This window comes from Leptinotarsa decemlineata, unplaced genomic scaffold (assembly GCF_025532065.1).
Source record: "Leptinotarsa decemlineata unplaced genomic scaffold, Ldec_3_MD MMD2_tig00003557_RagTag_RagTag, whole genome shotgun sequence".
Taxonomy (NCBI): Eukaryota; Metazoa; Arthropoda; class Insecta; order Coleoptera; family Chrysomelidae; genus Leptinotarsa; species Leptinotarsa decemlineata.
In genome coordinates this window covers 1,938,770-1,955,362 of record NW_027412590.1, presented here as the reverse complement: position 1 = coordinate 1,955,362, position 16,593 = coordinate 1,938,770, and the positions used below count along the sequence as shown (strand labels likewise).

Here is a 16,593-nt window from a genome sequence, read left to right as displayed (position 1 = left end):
TTGTTCACACTAAAGCCCCCAGTACTCGGAGATAGGTACAAACAATTTTATCTTGATCTGCCTCATGATGGAGATGTCGGCGAGCCCGAATGCGATTTTGACGATTCTGACAACGAAAATCTATAATTTTTTATTATTGTTTTGTTTTTGCTCAATTTTTATTGTTAACTTTGTAAATTTAACTGAATAACATCGTTAGATTTTATCGATTTTGATTTTTCGCTTGTAAAAAAATAGTATTAATATTATTTTCAATAAAAACTTAATACTTAATACTAAATAAACTATTCATTTACTACCCTGCTTGTTGAATGTGATTGAATTATTTAGTTTGACTTTAACATTGTGCTATGGAGGCTTCCTAAATTGGATATGAAAAATCATTTATTAAATACAACATTGATCATTTGGAATGTAAGTACTTCTAACTCAACATCAAAAATATCCTTATTGCTAAAACTAGGTAACTGATTTTTTTTTAGGATACATTATATTTCAAGGAATTTTTCTCGTCAATTCTTAGAAAATTGTGGTCAAAACGAGACATAAATACTTCTAATAAAATATAATCCAGAAATGGTAGTAAGATAACTTTTAGTTTAGTCTCCACAGTCTTCCAAAACCTTACTAAAACTTTAATTTGCGTTTTTCTCGAAACAGCTGAATTGTAGTTACCTAGTTGTAGTATTGACCCCACGATATATACACATATATACACATACATAATACACATATACATACATACACATACACACACATATACATATATAACTCTAAAACACTTAACAACAACATGTGCAATTATACAATGCATGTTCATAAAATATTAAAATTGTCACAATAAAAATTTGCTTTGTACGAATATTAACAACAAAGAGGTGTAAATATAAAATGAAGTTCATATAAATATAAATAAAATATAAGTATCACTGAAACACATTAAATAATAATGTACAACGAAGTCGAATTTCACGCATTAAAAGTTCATACAGTAGAATTCATCTAATGAGTAGAAAGCATTCGTCAATAGAAGTTTTTTTACGGTACTTTTGAATTGTTTTTTGCTATCTGAAATTTTTATCTCATTTGGTAGGTGATTGAATAATTTTTTACCATTATAAAATATGGAATTTTTTATTTGTGTCGATGTTGGAATTGGTAAGGTTATATTTAGTGCTTGTCTTGTGTTGTATTGAGACAATTCATGAGGTTTGTTTTTAAATTTGCTATGCATGAGACATACTGATTCTAAGATAAAAATACAAGGTAATGTTAAGATTTTATGTTTTATAAAGAGTGGCTTGCAAGAATCCCGGAATTTAGCTTTGCACATATACCTTACTGCTCGTTTTTGCAAAACAAAAATCATATTGAAGACATATCGACTACATGATCCCCAAAAACAGATTCCATATCTCAAATGTGAATCGATTAAAGCATAATACACACTTTTTGCCATATCTACACCAAGTTCCCATGAAATGGTTCTTACAGCGAAACATCCTGATGCCAATTTTCTTCTGAGTTTTTCAATGTGACTTTCGAATTTCAATTTATCATCATCAATAATATTGAACCTCAAAAGCGTTCGAAGCGCGGTTTGTTGAATTTAGTGGGAAAAACTTCCAAATGGCTTTTTGGTACTCTGGACTCAGAAGATGAAGTTAAATATAACGATGCTATTCAGGAACTCCAGCGTGACCAAAATTCCACTCTGAAGGAAATCACAATGCAGATATCGCTTTCAAAAAAGCTGATAGACAATTACAATAATACAATAACTCTTCTCACTACCAATCAAGAAGTAATTAAAAAACGGCTAGATTTTCTTCAATTCAATATCAGTCAAAACCTGATAGAATATTTGGGAACGCGAAATACACTAAATCAAATTATATTAAATTGCCAAAATTTAATTACTTTTCTGGACAATTTAGAAGATGCATTAACATTTGCAAAATTAAATGCATTACACAGCACTGTGATCTCAGCTACGGAGCTAGAAAAGATAATGGGGCATCTGTCTTCATTATACAATAAAGACAGGATTCCTCAATTTAGAAGTTATATCTCATATTATCAATTGGATGGCACACAGGTTATATTTTCAGAAAACAAACTTATATTTGCTATACATTTTCCAATTTTCTCTCAAAACTCATTCGAAATGTTTCGCCTATTTCCTATCCCAATTAATAATTCCACAATCGTCCCAAGTCACCCGTTCCTACTACTTGGAGAAAACCAACAACAGTACGAGGATGAGATGTGCCCAACAATCGAGGACACACATATTTGCCACGATCATCGGGATCTACAAATAGACGATTGTAAAGCAGCTCTTATCAAAGTAACCGACAATCCAAATTGCCACACCGCCGGAGTCTACGTAGCCAACCCCATCATAGAACCTATCTCCAGTCAACACGTATTAGTAATCCCAGCTGGAAAACCCCTGAAAATCCTGGAAACCTGCCAAAACGATGAATTTACACTCTTAAGAGAACCCAGCCTTGTTGAAATACCATTCAACTGCGGAATCACAATCGGAGATTTCAAATTATGGAACAGAAAGGAAATTGTGAAAGGCCATCCTTTAACCATTCCAGATATCAAAATAAACAAGATCAACCCTGAAGGGTTGGAACCCAGAAAAATTCACCTTAAATCCATAGACCTGAAGAAAATTCATGAACTTCAAGACGATGCCAAGTTTCTTCAAATCCAGGACACAAAAGTAATTCATCCTGCAGTCTCCAGTTCTGCAAGCATCCTTGTAACCCTCTTGATGGTTGCTGCCGCTGCTTTCGCAATCTGGAAATTTTATAAGAAAAAGACCACCCCCATAAAAGAAGAAGAAGGACCCGTCCATACCGAAAATACCGAAAACAAACCAGTATCCCTCTTGTTTTCGTCTTAGGGATGGAGGAGTTATGAACCCGAGTTCGCTGACCGAGCATCACTCAGGGATAGAGTTACATCCGCTGTTCCGGACGCGACTACATGCTAAGTCGGCAAAACGTAACTTATAAATTATTGTTAATTTAATAATCGGGCATTCTTGTTACTTCGCCTGAACTGTAACGTTGTATTTGTCCAAAAATAAAGTCTTTTTAAAAAAGTATTTTCGTATATCGCATACGTAACTAGTGAGAGAATCAAAACTTTGCATTACTACTGCTTCCGATCCGTATCGCGAATTGGTCGGTAAAATAAAAATGAGATCTTTCAACCTTCCCCAGAGGTGAAAAGTCCATAGGCGTTAGGTCCGGACGCTATCAGTCGCATCTAATACTAGTAATAATAATAACAATACAAACAATAGTTGAAGTTTATGGTGTTTGTGTCATTATCTTGAGGAGTGAGTTTTTGAATTTCTATGGTAATTTCAAACATATCCAAGCTCGCTTCTCATATTCAAAGGAATTATCTCGAGCTTCCATATATTTTGATGAAATGTTGTTTGAAGGAAAACATTTTGATAATTTTTGAGAGGAATTGGGAGTCTGAAGTGTATTTTTCCAATTGAATATACCTTCTTGTATCAGAAGAAAGAATTATTTTGGAGTACATTTAAAAAAAACGATTGAAATTTGATTATTTTTGGAAATATAATTGAAGTCTGAAATTATTTGTTATATTTTATTTAAACTGTGTTATTTTCAAAGTTCATCTTATCCTATTATGGATGCAGCTTGAAGTGAACTTTTTCAAATGTTCTTTCATAATTTCTTCCTGATGAAGCATTCATTCAAAGAGAGCCACTTCATTTGTTATCAAAATATTCCTATAAATTATTTTATAACCATTTCACATGATTCAGCTCTTTGAAAATCTACCAGCTTCAGACTTGGTAAGTCACACCTCTCGCATGTGAAAAGAAAGACGAATAATTTCTCTATATTGTTTATTCAAAGATTAGTATATTATACTAGCATTTTTAAGTCCAGTAATAATCAGAGTGATTTCTTCATAATGAGGGTCATATGCTTCAGTCAAATATCTCAATCGATCAACAAAATACTCGCATTCTCCTACTCCAAAATGTTGAATGCTTCAGATTGTTTCTCCAACGTCTCTTTACGTGGCGGCGACCTGGTTTCAGACTGACCCCTTGATGTATCTTTACGTTTAGGCTTAGTTTCAGTTTTGAAAATGGGTTTGATCATTTCATTGAATTTATTCGTATCGGCTTGCTCTCTCAAACGACCTTCAGTATCACGGTGAGCAGCAGTGCGTTCCAATATACGTTTATACATCTGATGAACTATAGGCGTGTGATTTTTTGGGATTTCAGAAAATAGGAATTCCAAAAGACCAAAAGTACTTTCAAAATGGACATTATCTATATGTTTATCGTAGAAAGCGAATATTTTTATTCCCTAGTATTCATTCACCGTCAACATATTTCGGACCATAAGCATTGTCATAATCTACACAGTGATATTTATTTACTGTTCGCTGTGTTGAATGCGATTCCGCTACCTTAGTCTCCATTGGTTCGAAGCGATCACTGGGGTACCGAATGCAAAAATAATCATCTGAAGACTCCTGAAGAACTCTGAAGACTTCTGATGAATTCTGAAGGTTTCTGAAAACTCATGAGACTACTGATGAACTCAAAAATCTATCATCTCACATGATGACGTGACCATTATCGTATACATTTCTACTGGCGTACCACATCTCGAATAATGAGATTGATTTCAGGACTCAAATTTGAAAATGATCGTGAAACTGGTTATTGAATAATTTCTGTCACATTAACCCAAAATGTGAATCATATTTACTAATTTTTCGGTAGATCATTTCATATCGGAAAATAAAACTGTAGATTTCAATTATAAATTCACCTGCTCAAAAATTATTTTGACTAGTTCCAAGCTTTTTTTTGATTATATCAATTATATTAATTATCAAAAATCTCTTTCATTATGACATCAGTTTTAATAATTTCAATAGGAATATCACTGTGATACAGTGGAATCGATAATCAATGGAAACTGAATGCATTTCTTTGGATTCAATGAACATTATCATGATTTGTGGTTCATAATACTCAGAAATACTCAACAATGACCTATAAATAACTATTCAAGTATCTACCTTTCGAAGATAGGTGACCATTGTTGATACTTTGAATATTGGGATAGTCACCTGTTTCATTGAACAATAACGATCGAATCAATTTTCGTTAACGCAACACAAAACCTGTTGCGTGATATCGTCAGGTGAATAGGTTCCGATAAATTGTGCGGCTGTCTAATAACATCACCATGTTTATTAGTAGCAATAGTTGTAAATCAACATTTGATGTATAAATTGTCGAGCCAGCTTTGCGGCTTACTTTGAACTTACACGACACAACATACCCAAGGTGACTTTGAGGAAGCGTTTTGAGTTGAACTTGAACTACCTTGATCTACGTCACACGATGCAGACGAGGTGACTTTGCGGTAGTGTATTGAGTTTGACCTTGAACGACCTTCATTGATTCACGCGGCTATTTCGAAAATTCAAAGATTCGGAGTTTTAATGACCTTCAGCTGCATGGACGAAAGTTTTTGGAGTGCGTTTTGACAATGATCTTCACATACGTCACAATAAGTAGCTAAGGTGACTTCGAGGGGGTGTCTTGAGTTTGACCTTTAACGACCTTGACCCTCGTCATACGACGCAGAAAAGATGATTTTAAGGTAGTTTTCTGGTTTTGACATTGAATGACCTTCATTGATTTACCCGGCTATTTCGAAGATTTAAGGTTTCGAAATTGAACCACTTTCAGCTATATGGACGAAGAGAATTTTGGAGTACGTTTTCAATTTGACTTTGAGTGACATTTTACAATATCATATTCCTCTGCGCAGGCAAGGTGACTTTGAGGTAGTGTTTTAAGTTTTACCTTGAATAACCTTCAATGATTCATGCAGTTATTTCGAAAGTTTGAAAGGGTTTTAGCTAAAAAATGAGTTTGAAAGTTTGATCTTTTAGGTATATTTTCAGCCGTAACATCCGAATAGAACATGAATAAAATCTGAACGACGGACGCTAGAAACGCGGTCGCAATCTTTAACGAAAGCTGCTGATAAACTCTATCGATGCTTCTTTGCGAATAGCCCGATTTTTCTGTCCAAACAACTGAAAAGGCCATTTTCCCAAAAAATATCCAGCAAAATCCTGGAATATTTTCAAATTCCATTTTCCGAATTTTTTTTTTTTCGGTTTCATATAAAAGACAACGTCCTGAGAATATCTCTCATGCCATGAGAGATATTCCCAGGCGTTCTAGCTGAAAAATGAGTTTGAAAGTGTAATATCTTAGGTACATTTTCAGCCTTAAAATTAGAATGATGGCTATGATGGGTTGCAATTTCAATCAAAATTTTGCTAGGATGAACATTTTTTCAAAATTATGATATGAAAAAATACATAAAAAAGGATGTTTGTTCCGAATGAAAGAGAATGCTCAAGTCTTCCCCCATTTTATGGGGGAAGCAACTTTTGTTGCTTCCATGTGTTAAGCATTTTTTGAATTCAAAAAGCGAGTATTCGACTTAGAACTTCTTTCAGAGACTTCTTCCAGAGATGGCAATGTATTCATCTGATCTTGATGAGTTGAAAGAGCGAAAGGCAATTTCAAATATAGATAATGAGAATATTCAGGAATGTCAATTTGAATAAAAGAGGCTTTCAGATATTGAACATTAAAAAAAGTCTATGATAGACATACGTGACGAAGTAGTATCTCAATTGTCGATATAGGAGTGCATATGTTGATGCTGAATGTGAATAAGATTTCGTGATTTTTTTTATTGTGTGAATAGAAAGCTTTGGAATGTGCATATAACTTTGTAATTTCCTTTACATTGTGTTAAAGATTGCTTTGAAATGTGATATTTATCAATTTTACGAGGATATTCCATTTTGCAAATTATTAGGTATATGAAAACTATAACCGAACTTACATACCATGAACTAACTTATGTATTATTAATTGAATCCGCTGTTCAAATAGATTGATTCATGAAAACTGTAAGGTGAATTCTATTGATATCACAAATCGATTTATGCATATATACTTTTCATGTTATGTTTGTTTTTGTTTTCCGTTAATTTGATTCACTCTTCATATGAATATGTTTTTTCGTATTTCATCAATTCAATTCTCTAATCATATGAATAGATTCATAAAAACGGTAATGCAGCTTTCATTGCCACTATGAACTGATCCGTGCAATTCATGTTAAGTATATTTTTTGTATTCCAACAATTGCGTTCATGGTTAGTTGTATTGAATAGCCTCGAAATGTCCATATGACCTTGTAATTTTCTTTTCTCTGTGCAATGAATAGCCTCAAAATGTGATAATACTCTTCATTTGATTTTTCATCTTCTGCAATATGAATCAAATGTTAGAATATTTGAGCATTCTCTTTTATTCGAAACAAACATGATTATTTTATGTTTTTTTTTTATTGAAATAGCTTTGAGATATCATTATTCATCTTCGAAATATTCGAAATAAACCCATCATAGCTTGTATGCTAATTTTACGGCTGAAAATAATCATAAAAGATCACACACTCAAATTAATTTTTCAGCTAGAACGCCTGGGAATATTGACTCATGGCATGAGACTTTTTTTCTCGGAGCGTCGTCTTTTATATGTAACTGGAGAGAAAAATTTCGGAAAATGGAATTTGAAAATTTTCCAGGATTTTTCTACATATTTTATGGGAAAATGGCCTCTTCATTTGTTTAGACACGAAAATCGGGCTTTTCTCAGTGAACCATTGATAGAGTTCATCAACAGCTTCCGTTCAAGATTGCGACCACGATTCTAGCGTCCGTTGTTCGGATTTTGTTCATGATTTATTCGGATTTTACAGCTGAAAATATACTAAAAGATCACACTTTCAAACTCATTTTTCACCTAGAATGCCTTGGAATATCGTCTCATAGAATGAGACTTTTTTTCTTAGGGCGTCGTCTTTTGAATGGAATTTGAAAATTTTTCAGGATTTTGCTGGATATTTCATAGAAAAATGTCCTTTTCGGTTGTTCAGACAAAAAAATAGGGCTTCTCCCACAGAAGCATCGATAGGGTTCATCAGCAGCTTTCGTTTGAGATTGCGACCGCGTTTCTAGCGTCCGTCGTTCAGATTTTATTCATGTTCTATTCGGATTTTACGGCTGAGAGTATGCCTAAAAGATCACACTTTCGAACTTATTTTCCAGCTAGAACCCTTTCAAACTCACTCAATCTTCGAAATAAATGCATGAATCGTTGAAGGACATTCAAGGTAAAACTTAAAACACTACCTCAGAGTCACCTTGCCTGCGCGAAGGCATATGATATTGCAAAAGGTCACTCAAAGTTGAACTGAAAACGTACTTCAAAAGCCTCTTCGTCCATATAGCTGAAAGTGGTTCAATGTTGAAACCTTAAATTTTCGAAATAGCCGCGTGAATCAATGAACGTCATTCAATGTCAAATCCAAAACACTACCTCAAAATCACCTTCTCTGCGTCGTATGGCGTGGGTCAAGGTCGTTCAAGATCAAACTCAAGACACCCCCTCAAAGTCACCTTGGCTACTTATTGTGACGTATGTAGAGGTCATTGTCAGAACGCACTCCAAAAGCCTTCGTCCATGCAGCTAAAGGTCGATCAAGGTCCGAATCTTTGAATCTTCGAAATTGCCGCGTGAGTCAATGAAGGTTGTTCAAGGTCAAACTCAATACACTACCGCAAAGTCACCTTGTTTGCGTCGTGTGACGTAGGTGAAGGTAGTTCAAGCATACCGTTATGAGTGTATCGTGACAAACACCATGAATCTCAACTATTGTTTGTATTGTTATCATTATTACTAGTGTTAGATGCGACTAATAGAGTCCGGACCTAACGCCTATGGACTCTTCACCTCTGGGGAAGGTTGAAAGATCTCATTTTTATTTTGTCGACCCATTCTAGATACGGATTGGAAGCGGCAGTAATGCAAAGTATTGCTTCTCTCATTTCTATTGAACTTATTTTTTCGGTAAAAAACGTTCAAGAGAGGTGTCGCAAGTGTGTGGGAGAAGCTGTACAGACATTTTGAATACCTCCTCTGAGAAAATGTTCGTTATTTATTATTATTATTAGGTGTTGTCGAAGTTTCATTTATCAGTAGTGAATATATGAAGTATAAATTGTTATCAGTTTCATTGGAACTATGCATTTTGAATAGTGCTGTGATAAGCTTTCTCAGCATTTGGTACCTACTTGATCAAAGTGTGCGTTTGAAAAGTCTACATGAAAAAACCTAAAAGCTCTGTATTTCAAAAAGGACTCTAGAAAAACATCAAGTGTGGTGCATTTTTGGAAAGGTAATTTTTAGCTCTATTGAAACTTTTGAAGATGCACATTTTTTTTCTCGTAAAATCGAAAATAAATGTGATGATATAATGACAATATTTTCCCACTCTTTTTCTCGGGTTTAAATCGGAAAATATCGGTATTACGAAAAAATTGATGTGAACTGAAATTGTAGGGTATTCAAGCTGAAGGTCATTCAATGTCGAATCATCAAAATTTCAAAATAGCCGTAACAAACAATGAAGGTCATTAAATGTCAAACTCAAGACACTACCTCAAAATAATCTTGCCTGCGTCGTTGTGTGACGTAGGTCAAGATCATCCAAGGTTAAACTCAAAACGTCCCCCAATGTCACTTCAGGTACGTTGTGCCATGTAGGTTCAAAACTTCAAGACGCGTAACTGGCTCGAGTTCATTCGAGGTCAAATTCACCTTTTCGAAAACATGTGGAATGAATGGAGGTCATTCAATCAGCGAATGCATATGATATTGCGAAAGCTCACTCAAAGTCAAACTGGGAGCGCACTCAAAAAGCCCATTCGTCTATGCAGCTGAAGATCGTTTAACGTCGAATTCTTAAATTTTCGAAATAGCCGCATCAAGCAATGAAAATCATTCAATGTCAAATCCAAAACACTACCTCAAAGTCACCTTGCGTGCGTCGTGTGGCGTGGCTCAAGGTTGAACTCGAAACGCCGTGCTGGTTTAAAACTTCAAGCTGACCAACTGACTCGAGTTCATTCGAGGTCGAAGTTACCTTGTCGAAAATATGGGGAGTGGATGAAGGTCATTCAAGTTTATATCCAAATATTGATCCAATGAAAAAATTGATGTAACCAAAATCATACGAAATTCCATTTTATACAACTTTGTTCATCATAACTTTCCCGCGCGAAATCGAAAATGAACGTGATAATACAATGATTTTACCCCATCAATTTCTCGGGTTCAAATCGAAAATATCGATCCTACGAACAAATTGACCAAAATCGAAATAGTAGAAAACGCAATTTCGTACAACTTTTGTCATGGCTATTTTTCATGTAAAATTGAAAATAAACGAGCTATTCAATACAAATTTATATTTTCAGTCGTAAAACGGCTCCATATACTACCACTAGAACTACTACTATTACTGTTTGTATGAATGTGTAGCCACAGGTTTGACAATACCACTACTACGGTTTGTATGAATTATGTAGCCCTGAAAAGGGCTGAAAAGGACCCTAGCAAAACATCAAGTCTGCTGCATTTTTGGAAAGGTAATTTTGAGCTCTATTGGAACTTTTGAAGATGTACATTTTTTTCTCCTAAATTCGAAAATAAATGTGATGATATGATGATAACATTTTCCCTCTCTTTTTCTCGGGTTTGAATCGAAAAATATCGGCATTACGAAAAAGTTGACGGGGACCAAAATTGAAGGGGAATTCAAGAAGCTACAGATCGTTCAATGTCGACTCCTTGAATCTGCGAAATAGTCACATCAAACAATGAAGGTCAATACCAAACCTAAAATACTACCTCAAAGTCACCTTGCCTGAGTCACCGTGTGATGTAGGTGAAGGTCGTTCAAGGTTGAACTCGAAACGCCCTCACTCAATGTCAACTTGGGTATGTTGTGTCGTATAAATTCAAAACTTCAAGCTACGTAACTGGCTCGAATCCTTCAATTTTCGAAATAGTCGCATGAAACAATGAAGGTCATTCAATGTCAAACCCAAATCACTACCTTAAAATCACCTTGCCAGCGTCGCCATGTTACGCAGGTCAAGGTCGTTCAAGGTTAAACTGGAAACGCCACCTCAATATACGCTGTGTCGTATAGGTTCAAAACTTATCGAAAACATGGGGAGTGAATGGCGGTCATTCAAGGTTGCACCCAAAACACTGCGTCAAAGTCACCTCGGCTACTTCGTGTGACGTATATGAGGTCATTATCAGAATACCGTCCAAAAAGCATTCGTCCATGTAGCGAAAGCTCATTCGAAGTCGAATCCTCAAATCTTTGAAATGATGATTACTATGCGCGATATCAAACTGACTCCAATTCGTGGGCGGCCACTCGTTAATATGCTCACTCAAGAAGTGGGGGAGGGGCAAAAAATACATGAGCGCCCCCAAATTTACTCCAGCAAAGGCATATGATATTTCAGAAGGTCGTTCAAAGTCGAATCTTTGAAATAGCCGCGTGAATAAATGCAGATCGTTCAAGGTCAAACCCAAAAACACTACCTCAACGTCACCCTGCCTCCATCGTGTGACGTAGGTGAGAGTCGTTCAATGTCAAACTCGATACAATCGTTCAAAGTCACCTTCGTTACGTTGAATCGTGTGAGTGCAAAACTGGCTCCAATTCATTCGAAGTCAAAGTCACCATGTCAAAAATATGAGGAATCAATGAAGGTCATTCAAGGTTAAACCCAAAACATCTTCTCAAAGTCACTTTGCCTACGTCTCCGTATGACGTAGGTCAAGGTCGTTCAAGGTCAAACTCGAAACACCTCTCCAAAGTCAGTTTGGCTGCTTTATGTGACGTAGATGTCATTTCAAGTGGTGGAGGGAAATTCTGAAATCGGCCTTAACTCACTACTATTATTTTAGCTATCTAAAGTTTCAAGCTGAGACAACAATTTCTCCAAAGAGTAACACACTTTTTAGATATATGCAATATATTAAAATTTTGTAGGTTTTCAGTTTCAATTTTGAAATTTTTAATTGTCACACTTTCATTGTCGTATTTAAGACTTTAACAAATGGGCTATTCGACTACGCAATACTGCTGGCTGTAAAAATTCCTGAAGCCAGTTCTTGGTTTAGGATGATTACGTCAGATGTTATATTACATAATTGCTCTGCTTTTCTTATAACTTCGCAACGAGGTGGAATAACAAGAGTATCATTGTATGGGTTATTGAAAATTGGCAAAATTACTTCATTATTACAAATCTGCATAGAAATAGTCCAATCATTGTAATTTAATTTACACTTATGTTCAATGATAAAGTCCCTTTCTAATATATATCATCTACTGGGATCGGAAAATTACTTTCCACTACTTGAGAGGTATGATATACATAGAAGTTGGCGAAGAAAATTTTTGTGTCGGTAGATGCAATGGAACTTGTACAGCCTTTTGTAACTCCTTTTATGTGGACTTTATTTGCCCTGTTGACATTTGTTCATGTTTAATTTCGTCTCTTTCAAAGAGAAATATGTCGTGATGATATGTCGATGAGAACATCGTATTCAAGGAAAGCGGTAGAGTGTCGCTACTCATCGGGGTACTATACTATAATTCCAAAATACTAGGCACTTAATTCCCAAAGCTGGCTGACATTCTTGCCTTAATCTGTCTCTCGCAGTGACGCACGGAAATTATACCCAACAGATGAGGAAAAGTGATAATGAAATATATAGAATCACAAACTTGACAACATTGTTCTCATTTCAATGCAATGATATTTTTGAGAATTTATTGCCTACTATCATGAAATTGTACTAAACCAAAACTATGTGAATTGATATTCATCAAAGTGCCACCAAAAATCATCAATTTCAACAACTTTTTTTTGCTCAGAAATAATTATTCAGTATTTCCCAACATTCAATGAAAATTTGGAAGAAATTCATAATTTGGCATTGAGTTTCATTGTGTGTCAATACACTAAACGGCAGATGTCTCTCATAACACTTCACCAGAACTGTTTTTTGTGTTTCATGGTATTTAGTGTCATATTTTTTGTCTCTCTGTTTTAATTTAATGATTTTACACTGTTGATTCATGAATTTAAACAAGTTAATATTTCAATAAGACATTATCAATTAATCATCATGCTTTAGTGAGGCAACAAGTTATTTTACCCTGTTGACTTGTCCAATTCCACTAACATACTTCAACTTTAAGAATTTTACATATTTTTTTGATTCGGTCAACCTCAAAAACAGTAAGTGTCAACTTTGTTGACTGAATTTCGAATATAAATGTCATTACAAACCTTTTGCAGTTTTTCTCTAATGATGATAAAAAAGTTTATCGAAATAATGGAATAACTTGTATGTAAACAGCAGAACGAAAGTGTACTCTAACTTAGATACTCATAATATTCAAATGATGATATTCATTTCGCAATTTCAACAAATATACTTACAAGAATCCGTATTTACTTTCACCAATATCGTGAAAGATATGAAAGACATACTCATTGCTATCATGGCACCAAGTAAACGTAATCTGAGATCTATTCTGTGGGCAAAAAGAGATACTAACACTGTAGTTAAAGCTGTTGGTACAGATGACAGCATTGATGATATGGATGCAAAATTAGTCTGCAGAAAAGTTTTGTTATTGGGATCATAATTCTCCTGGCTAACATCCCTGAACTTGTACATCCAGTACTGAAAATTCAAAATATTGATTGAAGTGACATAAAACACAAATTAACTGTATGTATACCAGCATCCTATTTTATTTCAGTTATTCGATTTATGCATGCGAAAGGAATGGAGAGATAAAAAGAGGGCATCGAAACTTTCCCTCTCTCTTCGAATTCTAGAATTAAAAAAAGAGAAAGGAGAATAAGGCAACAAACACATTGAGAACTAATGCGCATTTCAAGCCAAGAATTAGTATGGTTACGCCATCATTCATTAGTTATTGACCGTATATTGCTTTCCCAAACACCTAGGAGTTTAAATTTCAAATTCGACGGATTTCAAAACAAAAAGTGGTCAGTGACAAATGAAAAGAAAACTTCCACCAAATATATATAAAAAGAACTTCCGCACTGATAAAAAACGGAAATAATCTGATGTTAGCTGTCAAAGTAACTAACGAACTTTTTTGTTCTCAAATTTTCACAAAGACCATTGTTTCTGGTGAATGTTCAGCCGTTCACCAGGTGTTATTCCACTCAGTGTTAGTTTGTGCGTTGGTTATAGTGCGCAAGAACCCTCCAGATTTCTGGTGAGTACGTTCTGTCACGAAACTGTTCACGATATCATTTGCTAACTCTTGGGAAAACCAAAGTTGTGAGTTTTGATAGCAGTATGGAGATGTTCTGTTAGCCAGTGACAGGGGTGACGTGATTGGTTTTAAAGCCCTTTTGCTTAATCGCCTAGGCCTGAGCGCAACAAAACTGTTAAAGGGCACTCCTGGGTCGACGATTGGGGAGCGTCCTTGTACTCGACCAGGAGTCAAGGAGATTCTTAATTGTCCGTCGCGGCAGGTTTTCTCCGTAAATACCCCCGCTGACTCCGTCCACTTTGGTCAGCCAGAGGAAAATATAAACACGACTGAGTTGAATGAACCGGCAAACAAAAAGCAAAGGTTACCTTTTCCTCCTCTTCCTTTTTCATTCAAATCAGCCTCTCAGGCGGTCGAAAATAGAGGCACTAAGCTAAAAAAATCGACTAAAAGTTAGTCAAACTTCGGGAAGTGGCTCGAAACTTGTCCGAGTCAGAGCTATCAACCAGTGAATCCTCTGTGGAGGGTATGTGAATGACGTTGACGTGAGTGATGGTTCTGATATTGGAGCCAAGTCAATCTCCACCATACAAGGTGGCCCCAAAAATTGTTTGATCCAAAATGTTGATCAAAATCATCATTTACGTCGAGTGCGCCGGCAGACACCTTTCAGCTGAGTGCAAAAAGCCACGCGCAGATCGGCCTGAGTATAATAATTGCAAGGGTAAGCCTACTGCAAACTACCGCGGTTGTCCTGAGTTTCCTAATGTTCGCAAGAGGACCAGAGTGCCCCCCGAAATTTTCACCCACACCTGGAGCATCCTGCCGGAGCATCTGTAACACGCCCGGGTATGAGCTATTCTGGAGCGGCCAAGGCCATCTGTCGAAGGTTAGTGACATCTGTTCCACTCTGGATCAGATAAAGAAACTCTTTGAATTTCACTAGTTCGGACTTCCATTGTCTACTATATAAAATGATTTGAAATCCCTGAAACAACTAAAAAAAAAAAGAAGAATTGAAAATGAATAGATGAAAATAACAATTATATTAACCAAAGTAAACCTTAAAGGAAGTGTAATAAAATACAAATAAAAATAGAACAATTGAATAAATAAAAATGAAGAAATGAAAAAAAGAAAATAAAAATAAAAAGTGGAGAGATTCCAAGTCACGTTAGTTCACGACGTAATTCAGTCGCTCAGTTAGTGAAGGCCCCACGATGTACGTTGAAGTGAACAGTTTGTTCATTCAATATCCCAGTCAGGAAGGGATACACAGGGCCAGAGACGCATAGAGGTCACTGACCTCAATATCGCAACCAAAAACCTACAGTTTCAAATCATTCGCTCCCTGACGAACCTAAGTTGAAAGGGTAAGGGAATATTTTTCCAACCTGATTCCAACCTGATTAATGCGAAGATAACTTTGCTGGTGAAAAAACAGATGTACAAATATCTCACCATTTGATTCAAGAGTGTCTCAAGGATCACTTCTTTTGATTTCGATATATGTTTCAGATGTCTTTGAAATGATGAGGAACTATACACTAGATCATCATGCTGACATCACCAAGCTTTATCAAACTTTCAGTAAAAATAGCTGAGGACACGCTGTCCAGAATGTAAATAATGATCTTGATTTCTCAAATCTATTCATGAGTATACTGATTAACACTTGATGATAAATTTTTGATACCACTGATATTGAAACACTTTTCTATATTTCTGGTCTCTGTTATTAAAAAATAACATCTACGAATGAGTATCGATAACTGTATTCGAAACAAAGTTCAGGAATCATAATGAATAGTGGCAATAACAGTCGATTATATTGACAATGAATGCACCGGCTTTGATATTTGTCTCTGTTGTACACAATATAATGTTATGGTACAGGTATGCCAAAAAATATTCGAATTGGAGTATCGTAAAGTGAGAAGAATAAATAATATGGAATACGTACATCTGTAGCCGTAAGGAGAAAGGTAAACGGTATCATTATTGCGAATCCAAGAAGCACGAAAAAGGTCATGATAAAATAATATTTATCTTCTGGAGGTGGTGCTGGTGGATTATCCAGTTTCTGGGAAAATTTTTCCGTGGACAGAAGAGAAGCTGCAATGAATAAATCTGATATAAGTGATAACTATTATGATACTTTCATTCATTTTATCAACTTGTAATCATTAATATACAGGTGACCACATGAAAACGAGCCTTTTGCATTGAAAATTGGGAGAAAAATTCCATTCACAAAAGTCAACGCTCA

General features: G+C 35.5%; 1 protein-coding gene across 3 annotated transcripts in view; it reads right to left on the bottom strand.

Moving 5' to 3' along the window:
• Positions 1-16,593, bottom strand: part of LOC111507337 (equilibrative nucleoside transporter 3) — a 69,532-nt gene that overhangs the window by 49,829 nt on the left and 3,110 nt on the right. For all 3 annotated transcript variants that reach the window (XM_074178182.1, XM_074178183.1, XM_074178184.1), the window contains exons 2-3: positions 16,288-16,439; positions 13,510-13,756 (exon numbers count right to left, since the gene is read on the bottom strand). In XM_074178182.1, coding sequence (XP_074034283.1) covers positions 13,510-13,756; positions 16,288-16,439 — 399 coding nt within the window. The remainder of the gene's footprint in view (positions 1-13,509; positions 13,757-16,287; positions 16,440-16,593) is intronic.